At 38.7% G+C, this 12,071-nt stretch overlaps 1 protein-coding gene across 1 annotated transcript in view; it reads left to right on the plus strand.

Annotated features, from left to right (window-relative positions):
- GART (phosphoribosylglycinamide formyltransferase, phosphoribosylglycinamide synthetase, phosphoribosylaminoimidazole synthetase) overlaps positions 1-11,720 on the plus strand; it is a 43,344-nt gene extending 31,624 nt beyond the window's left edge. The window contains exons 16-21 of the mRNA XM_007941273.2: positions 7,229-7,435; positions 8,661-8,798; positions 9,660-9,790; positions 10,061-10,202; positions 11,317-11,432; positions 11,529-11,720. Coding sequence (XP_007939464.1) covers positions 7,229-7,435; positions 8,661-8,798; positions 9,660-9,790; positions 10,061-10,202; positions 11,317-11,432; positions 11,529-11,720 — 926 coding nt within the window. The remainder of the gene's footprint in view (positions 1-7,228; positions 7,436-8,660; positions 8,799-9,659; positions 9,791-10,060; positions 10,203-11,316; positions 11,433-11,528) is intronic.
- Positions 11,721-12,071: the final 351 nt, after the last annotated feature.

Genomic DNA, 12,071 nt, shown 5'->3' on the forward strand with positions numbered 1-12,071 from the left:
TCTTCTGGTCTCATAGTTGTATAGGCTGAGGATTGCATGGTGTACCAGTTGCTTGGACTAATTGTTTCCATGCGTCTTTGGTTTTCTTCATTCCTTGCTCTGGATGAGGAGAGACTCATTGTTGCTCTAGATGGCCACTTGCAAGCTTTTAAGATCCCAGTCGCTACTTGCCAAAGTAGAATGTGAAACAACGTTTTTGTGTAGTATGTTATGCCATGTATATGGACATTTTTTACTGCACACAAATATCCACAAAGAAATACCATCTGGCAACCCCATACATGGTCATGGGTATACTCTTTTTGCCCAGACCCACCCTGTCACTCAGCCTGTCCATCCATCCACTTACCCATAGATTAATGTTTGTTATCACTGATAATGCAGTATTGTATATGCAAAAGAGCTTATCCCTGTTGTCTGTACCTCCCATGTACCTGTCCATGTCCTCCTTTTCCTTATTGCCATTGTGTTGGTCACTTGCTTTTAGTATATTGTCTCTCCCTTCACCTAAATCAATACTTGTCTCTACCTGTCTAGCAGTGTTCCCTCCCCAGCCCTTCCATCTCTGGAACCAACAAAGAAGTTTGCCTTCCATATATAAACCTTTCCTTGACTTTTTACAATAGCAAACTAATACAATATTTGTCCTTCTGTGATTGACGTATTTCACTCAGGCTAATGTCCTCCAGATCCATCCACGTTATGCAGTGTTTCTCAGATTCTGCATTATTCTTTAGTGTTGCATAGTATTCCATTGTGTGTATGTTCCATAGTTTTTGGTTATTCATTCTTCTGCTAATGGGCACTTAGGTTCTTTCCATCTCTTTGCTCTTATGAATAGTGCTGTGATTAACATATGTGTGCATATATCTTTTCTTGTCCTGGCTCTCACTTCTTTAGGCTATATACCTAGAAATGGGATTGCTGGGTCAAGTGGTATTTCTAATTCCAACTTTTTAAGGAATTGCTATACCAATTTCCACAGTGGTCGTATCATTTTATAGTCCACCATCAGTGTATGAGAGTCTCAATCTCTCCATATCCTCACCAGCATTTATTTTCTGTCTTTTTGAACTTTGCTATTAGTGCTTGAGTGAGATGGTATCTTACTGTTGTTTTGATTTGCATCTTTCTCATGTGGGAGCTCTGGTGGCACAGGCGTCTGACTGCTAACCCGAAGACTGGCAGTTCAAACCCACCAGCCACTCCTCGGAAGGAAGATGGGGCAACCTACTTCTGTAGGGATACCACCTCAGAAACCCAAAGAGGGGTCACTATGAGTTGAATCGACCTGGCAGCAGTGAGCTTGGTTTTTTTGTTTTGTTTTGTTTTTGTAATGGCTGAGTATCATGAACATTTCTTCTTTGGTGAAGTCTCTCTATTCATGTCTTCTGCCCATTTTTTAATTGGATTGTTTGTCTTTTTGTTGTTGAGGTGTTGGAATTTTCTATAAATTTTAGAGATAAGTCCCTTGCAGTTATGTTGCTGAATATCTTCTCCCAATCTGTAGGTTTTCTCTTTACTTTTTTGGAGAAGTCTTTTGAAGTAAATAAAAAATTAATTTTTAGCAGGTCCAGTCATCTAGTTTATCTTCTTCTGTTTGTGCATTTTGGGTTATGCTTGATAGTATATTTATGGCATAAATTAGGGCCCCTAATTTTGCCCCTATTTTTTCCATGAGGAATTGCATTTTTTAGGTTTCACATTTATCTTTGATCCATCTGGAGTTAGTTTTTGTATATTGTGTGAGGTTTGGATCTTGTTCCATTTTTCTACAAATGGATATCCAGGTTTGCAACACCATTTGTTAAAGAGACTATCTGTACCCTACTTAATGGATTTCAGTCCTTGTGAAAGATCAGCTGACCATAGGTCAGTGGGTCTATTTCTGGGTTCCCAATTCTGTTCCACTGATCTGTGTGTCTGTCATTGTACCAATACCAGGCTATTTTCACAACTGTGGCTGTGTAATAGGTTTTGAGATCTGGGAGTGTGAGACCTCCTACTTTGTTCTTCAGTAGTCATTTGCTTATCCGAGGTCTTGTCTCTTTCCTTTCTGTATAAAATTAGTGATTGGTTTTTCCACGTCTTTAAAGAATGTGGATGGAATCTGGATCAGTATTGCATTGAATGTATAGACTGCTTTGGGTAGTATTAATATTTTCACAATGTTCAGCCTTCCTATCCATGAGCATGGTATGTTCTTCGATTTATGTAGATCTCTTACAGTTTCTTGAAGTAGTGTTTTGTAGTTTTCTTTGTACGGGTCTTTTGTGTTCCTGGTAAGATTTATTCCCACGTATCTTATCTTTTTAGTAGCTATTGTAAATGGTATTGATTTCCTTATTCCTTTTTCAGCAATCTCTTTGCTGGTAGAGGAATCCAGCTGGTTCTTGTGTGTTGCCCTTGTATCTCACCACTATGCTAAGTCTTTCAGTAAGTTCCAGTAGTTTTCTTGCTGAATCTCTTAGTTTTCTATATATATATAGGATCATATTATCTGCAAATAGAGATAATTTTACTTGTTCCTTACCAATTTGGATGCCTTTGATTTCCCTTTCTTGCCTTATTGCCATGGCTAAAACTTTCCAATACAGTGCTGAATAAAAGTGGAGATAGAGGGCATCCTTGTCTCATTCCTGTTCACAAGGGAAATGGTTTCAGTCTTTCTCCATTGAGAAAAATGTTGACTGTTGGTTTTGTATATAAGCCCTTTATTATGTTGGGTTCAAACCCACCAGCCACTCCTCAGAAGGAAGGTTTGGCAATTTACTTCCATAATGATACTGCCTCAGAAACCCAAGGAGTAGTCACTATGAGTCAGATCTGACTTGACGGCAGTGAGTTTGTTTTTTTGGTTTTATTATGTTGAGAAATTTCATTTCTATTCCTATTTTTCTGAGAATTTTTCTCAGGAATGGGTGTTGGAGTCTATCAAATGTTTTTCTGCATCAATTGATAAGATCACATGGTTTTTTTTCCTTTATTTTACTTATGTGATGGATTACATTGATTGTTTTTCTAATGTTGAACCATCCTAGCATACCTGGTATGAACTCTACTTGGCTGTAATGTTTTCTTTTTTTTATGAGTTATTGGAGTCCATTGGCTAGGGATTTTTTGAAGACTTTTACATCTATATTATGAGGGATATTGATTGATAATTTTCCTTTATTAGTGCTGTTTCTGCCTGGCATTGGTATCATAAAATTGCTTCAGAAAATGAATTTGGGAGGATTTCATCCTTTTCTATGTACTGGAATAGTTTGGTGTCAGTTCTTCTCTGAACATTTGGTAGAATTCCCCAGTGAAACCATCTAGGGAATTTTTTATGACCTGTTCTTCGTTGTTATGAGTCTGTTCAAATTTTCTACCTCAGCCTGTATTTAGGTAAGTAGTATGTTTCTACAAATCTGTCTACTCCAGATTTTCAAATTTGTTGGAGTACAGTTTTTCATAATATCCTGGTACTATCCTTTTTATTTCAGTTGGTTCTCTTGTGATACTGCCCATTTCATTTCTTATTCATGTTACTTGTATCTTCTCCCTCTTGTGTTAAGTTTGCCAGTGGTTTGTCAATTTTGTTAATCTTTTCAAAGAGCCAACTTAACACCCTTGTTGATTTTTTTTCAATTGTCTTTCTATTTCCTTTTTCATTTATTTTTGCTTGAATCTTTATTTATTTACTTCTGGTGACCGTAGGCTTTTTGGCTGCTCTTTTTCCAGTTGTTGGAGATGTTGGGTTAAGGTGTTGATTTTGGCTCACTCTTTTTTCTTTTTTCATGAAAATTGCCCTCTGATCACTGCCTTTGTGGTGTCCCAAAGATTTTTTTTTCAGTCTGTTATGTTTTCATTCTCATTTGATTCAAGGAATTTTTTTTATTATTTTATTTTTTATTTCTTCTGTTAGGAGCTCTGGTAGTATAGTGCCTAAGGCATTTGACTGCTAACCAGAAGGTTGGTAGTTTAAATCCACCAGCTGCTCCATTGAAGGAAGATGGGGCTATCTACTTCTGTAAAGATTTACTGCCTTGAAAACCCAATGTGGGTCACTGTGAGTCAGAATCAACTTGATTGCAGTGAGTTTTGTTTTGTTTTGTTTGTTTTTTGTTTTATTTCTTCTATTACCCATTAGTTTTTAAGGGTGTTACTCAGTTTACTGGGAGCTCTGGTAGCATAATGGCTAAGGCACTTGACTGCTAACCAGAAGGCTGGCAGTTCAAACCCACCAGCCACTCCTCAGACGGAAGATGAGGCAATCTACTTCCATAGTGATACTACCTCAGAAACCCAAGGGGGGGTCGCTATGAGTCGGGTGCAACTCAGCACTTAACAACAGCAGCTCAATTTACATGTGTTTGCTCTTTTTCCTTTGCTCTTCCTATTGTTATTTGAATTTTGTAGCATTGTGATCTGTGAACATGCTTTGCAGTATTTCAGTGTTTTTTAAATTTATTGAGGCTTGTTTTATGACCTAACGTGTTCTACCATGGAGAATGTTGCATGTGCACTGGAAAAGAATGTATATTGTGCTGTTTTTGGGTGAAGTGCTCTGTATATGTCTATAAGGTCAGTGGTTGATTGTATTGTTTAGTTCTTCTGTGTTTTTGTTGAGTTTCCTTCCTTCATTCATTGTAATTATATTTAATCACAACAGATTGTCTGTTGATGTAGTTTGTCCAAGAGTGTTTTTTGTTTGTTTCATTTTGATATATCTGGATAAGCAGGATACCATGCTTCTCTGGGAGCTCTGGTGGCATAGTGCCTAAGACATTTCACTGCTAACCAGAAAGCTGGTGGTTCATACCCACTAGCTACTCCTCAGAAGGAAGACTGGGTAATCTACTTCCATAGAGATTTTTGTTTTTGTTGTTGTTATGTGCTATCAAGTCAGACCTGACTCATAGCGACCTCTCCTTGGGTTTCCGAGGCAATATCACTACAGAAGTAGATTGCCCCATCTTCCTTCTGAGGAGTGGCTGGTGGGTTTGAACTGCCAGCCTTCTGGTTAGCAGTCAAGTGCCTTAGCCACTATGCTACTAGAGATACTGCCTTGGAAATCCAAGGAGGGGTCGCTATGAGTCTGAATCAACTCGACAGCAGTGAGTTTGATTTTTTTTGTTTTCATGCTCCTCTATTCGCTAGCTGGCAGCCCTTAGACACTCACCACCCGTCGCCTGATGGGTGTGATAGAGATTGAGAGTATGTACACAGATCTTTGTTAGCTGTTCATGAAGAGCAGTTAAAGGTGATCCCATAGATCCCATAGAACATGGAAGTTATCAAACAATATCATATGCAAGTAAACTCTTGCTGAAGATAATTCAAAAACAATTGCAGCAGTATGTTGATAGGGAACTTCCAGAAATTCAAGCTGGATTCAGAAAAGGACATGAAATGAGAGATATCATTGCTGATTTCAGATGGATCTTGGCTGAAAGTAAAGAATACTAGAAAGATATTTGCTTGTGTTTTATTGACTGTGCAAAAGCATTTGACTATGTGGATCATAATAAACTATGAATAACATTGAGAAAAATAGGAATTCCAGAACACTTCATCATGCTCATGTGGAACGTTTACATAAAGCAGTAGACTGTTGTTCAAACAGAGTAAGTGGGTACTGCATGGTTTAAAATTAGGAAAGGTTGGTGTCAGGGCTTTATCCTTTTACCATACTTATTCAGTCTGTATGCTGAGTAAATAATTCCAGAAGCTAAACTATATGAAGAAGAATGTGGCATCAGGGTTGGAGGACAACTCATTAACAGTCTCCGATATGCATACGACACAACCCTGCTTGCTGAAAGTGAAGATGGTTTGAAGCACTTACTGATGAAAATTAAAGACTACGAATTATAAAATAAAATTATAAAAAATAAAATAAAATTATAGTCTGCAATAGGGATTACACATCAACATAAAGAAAACCAAAATCCTCACAATTGGACCAATAAGCAGCATTGTGATAAATGGAGAAAAGATTGACGTTGTTAAAGATTTCAAATTTCTTGGATCCATAGTCAGCACCAGTGGAAGTAGCTGTCAAGAAATCAGACATCATATTACACTGGACAAATGTACTACAAAAGACCTCTTTAAATTGGTGAAGAGAAAAGATGTCTCTTTGAAGACTAAGGTGTGCCTAACCAAGCTGTGGTATTTTCATTCGCCTCATAATCATGTGAAAGCTGGACAACAAATAAGGAAGACTGAAAAAGCGTTAATATTTTTGAATTACAGTGTTGACAAAGAATACTGAAAGTAGCATGGACTGCCAGAACAACAAACAAATCTGTCCTGGAAAAAGTGCACCCATAATGCTCCTTGGAAGCAAGTGTCAACGGACTTCATCTCACCTACTTTGGTCACAGTGTCAGAAGGATATTAAGTTTCGTATAGCTAAGGCTGGCGGTTCAAATCCACCAGCAACTCCTCGGAAGGAAGGTTGGGCAATCTACTTCCATAGTGATACTGCCTCAGCAACCCAAGGAGGGGTCGCTATGAGTTGGGTCCGACTCGACGGCACATAACAACAACAACAGTAGATGTTCAGAGAAAAAGGAGAAGACTCTCAACAAAATGGATTGACACAGTGGCTGCCACGATGGGCTCATATACAGCAAAGACTGTGGGGATGGCCCACAACCAGGCAGTGTTCTGTTGTACATAATAGGGTCAGTATGAGTCAGAGCTGACTTGACAACAACAAGAAGCGGCTAAACATTCGTAGAAGGGTGGCATGCCAACCTTTGCGGGAATTCAGCTGGTACCGCAGCTAATCCCATAGGAAGAATACTAAGACATTTCTAAGGACCTAGCTCATTAATGCATCAGAAAACCTCAGTTGCAAATGTGGGCTGTGTATATTAACAAAAATGTTCTTAATATATAAGCTACAAATGGAAAGGAGACTTCTGAAGAAGTAGTTTATCATTTTACCCTACTCTGGTAGCATAGTGGCTAAGACACTTGCCTGCTAACCAGACGTCTGGCGGTTCAAACCCACCAGCCACTCCTCGGAAGGAAGGTTGGGCAATCCTACTTCCGTAGTGATAACTGCCTCGGAAACCCAAGGAGGGGTCGCTATGAGTCGGGGCCGACTCGACGGCACACAACAACAACAACAAAATAGCAATGCGTGATTGTAATTTCTATAGCTTTGTATATGTGAATGTTTTTATATTTTGTGTGAGACAGCATTTAAACAATTCTTGCTTGTTTTCAGATGCCCGGGCCTGGAAGATCCCCAGGATCTTTTCATGGTTGCAGCAGGAAGGGCACCTCTCTGAAGAAGAGATGGCTAGAACATTTAACTGTGGGATCGGAGCTGCCCTTGTGGTACCCAAGGATCTGACAGAGCAGATTCTTAGGGATATTCAGCACCACAAAGAAGCAGCCTGGGTGATTGGCAGTGTGGTTGCATGTGCTGCAGGTAATCACTGCTTATTTATTTGCTTTTAGGTACATAATCTTAAATATTTAACTATTCTCTCTCTCATGAGCTCTCTGTCCAACTTTTATTCCTATCTCAAGATTCCCTGGCATCTCTGTGTAGCAATCACATATGCACAACCTGGAAGGTCAGGGAATTATACCTCACAGGTCAACACTTGACTTGAACGATTTGAGCTGGTGAATAAATACCCACCTTAGGGACAGAAGAGGAGAGTAATTCTGAGACATAGTCGGCATGGCTCTTTGGACACTCTGAGTGGGCTTGAGCCCCAGTTGCCCTCAGTGGTGACCAATGTAGTCACACATTCTTATATTGGTTCTCCTTGTATCACTCTTCCCAGACCTTCACTCTGATTCCCTGGCATCACTTCCCAAAATAATCTACATATATGGAACCCTTTGTCTCAGATTCTGCTTTGTGATTCAGCTCAATTCACAAAGTATTTAGTGAGCACCCAACAAGCACTGTGTGTTAATCAAGAATGTTGCTAGGAAGTGGCAGAAACTCCACTCAGATTAGCTAAAAAGGATGTCAGAGCCTGTTAACTTAGTGTATATCTACATTTCTTTCCTTTACTGTGTAGGCTTGATTTTTAGGCAGTTTCTCCAAATGCCAGAAAGATACCTTGAATCCACATCTTTTAGCTCATAGTGCAATAAGAATGAGGCCTTCTCTTTCTCAGCGTTCTAGATAAATCTTTGAATAGCATTGTTTGAGTCATTATGCCTGTTCCAGAGGTCAGGGCACCATCATAGACAGTCTCACTAGAAAGATGGAGAAGGCAGAATACTGACAAGCAGCAATATATATAGTATATGCCTGTTAGCTGCTGTAAGCTCTGCCCGATGAGTAGTGGCTACGTGTGCGGTATGTTAGCCAAGCACTTAACCTGACTCTCCCACTTAGAAGGTGAGAATTCTCCCAGTGAACCACCATTGCCCCCATTACTATCTGCTTAAATATAGTAGTATGCTGATTAGCTCTTAATTAAAGTAAGTGATTATATAAGTTTACCTTCAGGAGGTTTTTATGAATGAGTAATACTAAATGATTCAAGGCTGTTAGTGGTTTTATTCTTGCATATCTTGTTTTCAGAATAAAATATAGCATTGTAAAGTTTGCATAAAGTTTTTTTTTCCCCTATTATTCCTGTTAATTCACAAATGTTCTTTACTTATTTATGATTGTGTTTCAAATGAAGAGTCCCCTCGTGTGAAAGTCAGACATCTGGTTGAAAGCATGCAGATAAATGGGTCAGTGTTGAAGAATGACTCCCTGGAAAACCATTTCTCTGTTCAACCGAAAAAGGCAAGAGTTGCTGTCTTAATATCTGGAACAGGTGAGATGGGGCCTCTTCTTAACTGCAGAGTTGTAGAAATGCTCTCAGCAGAGTAAGATGGGGGAATATCCTGAGATAATGAAGGAGTGTTATATTTTTAGCATCCCTAGTCTTTCCACTTTTCATATGCTTTTGGAGCAGCTCCCAATGGTAAAGATAGAGTGTGAGGAAGATGGTAGAAGGAAGAGGAATTAGAAAAGATGGAAATTCTACCTTCTTCTGTGTCACAGCTATGTGATTTAAAAGTCTTAGAACAGTAGATGTTTTTTTTATTGTTAATAAGACAAAAAAAAGTATGTTTAACCTTTGTAGCTAAAAGAATAATGAGAGCATTATATACTTTCAGATTAATATAGCATGATTTTTTTTCACTAGTGTAAGTAACATTGCTATGAATGTTCTTCTACATATAGAACACACGCTTAAGTGTTGTTATAAATATATAACATGTTCTTAAATATCTGATTATTTATTTAGGGTGCATTCCCAGAAGTGCAATTGCTTAACAAGTCAGTTCTGAGGTTTCAATACATATTAGGCCAAAGTTGATGGTAAAGCAAGGGAATTACTGTAAGGGCCATAGTGGTTTACTCTTGAGAGTTACTTTTCCTTGCTTAATTAAGCAGCTTATTCCTTATCAATCAGCTTTAAAATCCTGCTTTAAAATAATAGGATCTACTGTTATTTTGCAGTAACAATTATATATCCTACAGCTGTGAATGCCTATGTTTTTCAGAATCTGTCATTTATCCTGAGAGGAAGGAAATAAATTAAGCCTCACATACTTTGCCAGTCTTATGTATTAAATTTATTAAAAATATTGGCCTTTCACTATTCCAAATGCCATGTGTGTCTTTTCAGGATCAAACCTCCAGGCACTCATGGACAGTACTCAGGAACCAAACAGCTCTGCACACATTGTTATTGTTATATCCAACAAAGCTGCAGTGGCTGGGTTAGATAAAGCAGAGAGAGCGGGTATTCCCACCAGAGTAAGTTTGTGTTGTTTCTTGTTTGTTTGTTTAAATTTATCATTCCTACAGGCTGTATTTAAACTCAGAATAATCTGCCTTCACTGCACACTGGTCTGTGGGGCACTTGTTCTTTTAGATCTCTACAAAGGACATTTTAGGTAGGTGCTTAGGTTGCTTCATCCTGTTCTTCATCATAATTCAGCATGTCTTCAGAAGGACAGAGTGTGAAAATTGAGTCCTATTTGTGGAAATTCATTGAAAGGTCATGCTTATCTTTTTCTATTACAGGTAATAAACCATAAATTATATAAAAGTCGTATAGAATTTGACAATGCAATTGACCAAGTCCTCAAAGAGTTCTCCACGGACATAGTCTGTCTTGCAGGATTCATGAGAATTTTATCTGGCCCTTTTGTCAGAAAATGGAATGGTAAGCAAAAATTGTTTGGCATGATATTGAGGAATCAACTGAAAATGAACTATAGAGGCGTTAACTTGCCGGCAGACCCAGTAATAAATATCTACTGACATTTTGTTTTAACATGGATTTAATTTCCTTTGCTTTAGCTCAAAGGATGACCCAATAATGATTTATTAACCTGCTGTCCATCCTTTTTTGGCCTGCTATAGTTAGTGTAGTTAGTTCTTACAGCTTAGGTAAGAGGGTTGTTTCACATGACTGCATATGCCATTGATAATACTTAATTTTCTTAATAAATCTATGAAGAGACAGTTTTGGTTATTTAGAAGCTAGAAAAAAATGCTTCCTGGCAGCCCAAAATGAAGAGTCTTTCCTCTCTTAGGGAAGTGTAGACCATGGCAAGGAATATGTCATTACAGAAAACACACACTCTTCTGTGTTACTGCTTTTTTCCTAAAAAGTCTGTCTGCATCCTATTTACCTTTGTTATGTAATTAATGTATAACATTTGGGCAGTTAATGCATTTTCCCTCCAAAGAGTTTATATTTTCTTGAGTGAGTGTAGTTAAGAGAAGTTGTGGTGTGATATAAAATAGGCAATGGCCTGGTGACATAAGGCACATACCAAATTCAAACCAGTTGCCATCGAGTTGATTACAACTCACGGCAACCCCCTATGTGTCAGAGTAGAACTGTGCTCCATAGAGTTTTCAGAAGTAGATCGCCAGGACTTTCTTCCAGTGTACCTCTGGGTGGACTCAAACCACCAACCTTTTGATTAGCAGCCAAGCACATTAACCATTTATGCCACCCAGGGATTCCTGTAGGGCACACAGAACTAATTAATGTCTGGTAGGCATGCCACTTCATAGTTAAAAGTGAAGCATGCATACATCAGAGTCCCTCATCATGGCTTCTGTGCATAGGACAGATGCTAGCTGCCACCAGAGCCTGCTTAGATGAGAACTCACATTTCCCTTTATCTCATCTTTGCCTTTGACAATGACAACACCCATCCCAGAGAAATCCTGCTCGTGTAGCCTCTTGGTTCCAGATGGGAAAGCCTTTGACAAAACACATAGGATTTTAAAATTCTAACCACTCTACTTTTGTTACTTTCTAGGGAAAATGCTCAACATCCACCCATCCTTGCTCCCTTCTTTTAAGGGTTCAAATGCCCATGAGCAAGCCCTGGAAGCTGGCGTCACAGTCACTGGCTGCACCGTACACTTTGTAGCTGTGAGTTTGTATTTTTTCTACCAAAATACTTTGAGCATTTAGTTATATTCATATTGGAGAGAAGATAAAGTGTAAAACATTTGCTTGCTTTTCCAGGAAGATGTAGATGCTGGACAAATTATTTTACAAGAAGCTGTTCCAGTGAAGAGAGGTGACACTGTTGCAACTCTGTCTGAAAGAGTAAAAGTAGCAGAACATAAAATATTCCCTGCAGCCCTCCAGCTGGTGGCCAGTGGAACAGTGCAGCTTGGAGAAAATGGCAAGATCTGTTGGGTCAAAGAGGAATGACGCTTCCAATTCAGAAACAAAGAACTGGGTAAAAGAGAGTAAAGCCTCTTAATTCAGAAATGGGGCCATTCTTGAAAGAATTATGGCTGTTTGCATGGTAGCTTTTTGTCATGGACTCGGCCCAGAAGAAAAACTACTAAAAGAAGATTTTACCCTTACCTCTATGGCCATTTTTATATGAACTGAGATTTAGTGAAAATAAGACCAGCACAACATAAACAAGAGTGCTTAAAAGACATGCAGGTTCATACCCAATACCACCTAGTAGAAGTCATATCTAAGATGTATACTTTACGCCAGTGATATTTCAGGTCTTACCTGTTTAAGTTTGTCACTCAAAATTTTTCACTT

Source organism: Orycteropus afer, unplaced genomic scaffold, assembly GCF_000298275.1.
Source record: "Orycteropus afer afer isolate SDZICR_OR568_19922 unplaced genomic scaffold, OryAfe1.0 scaffold00078, whole genome shotgun sequence".
Classification (NCBI taxonomy): domain Eukaryota; kingdom Metazoa; phylum Chordata; class Mammalia; order Tubulidentata; family Orycteropodidae; genus Orycteropus; species Orycteropus afer.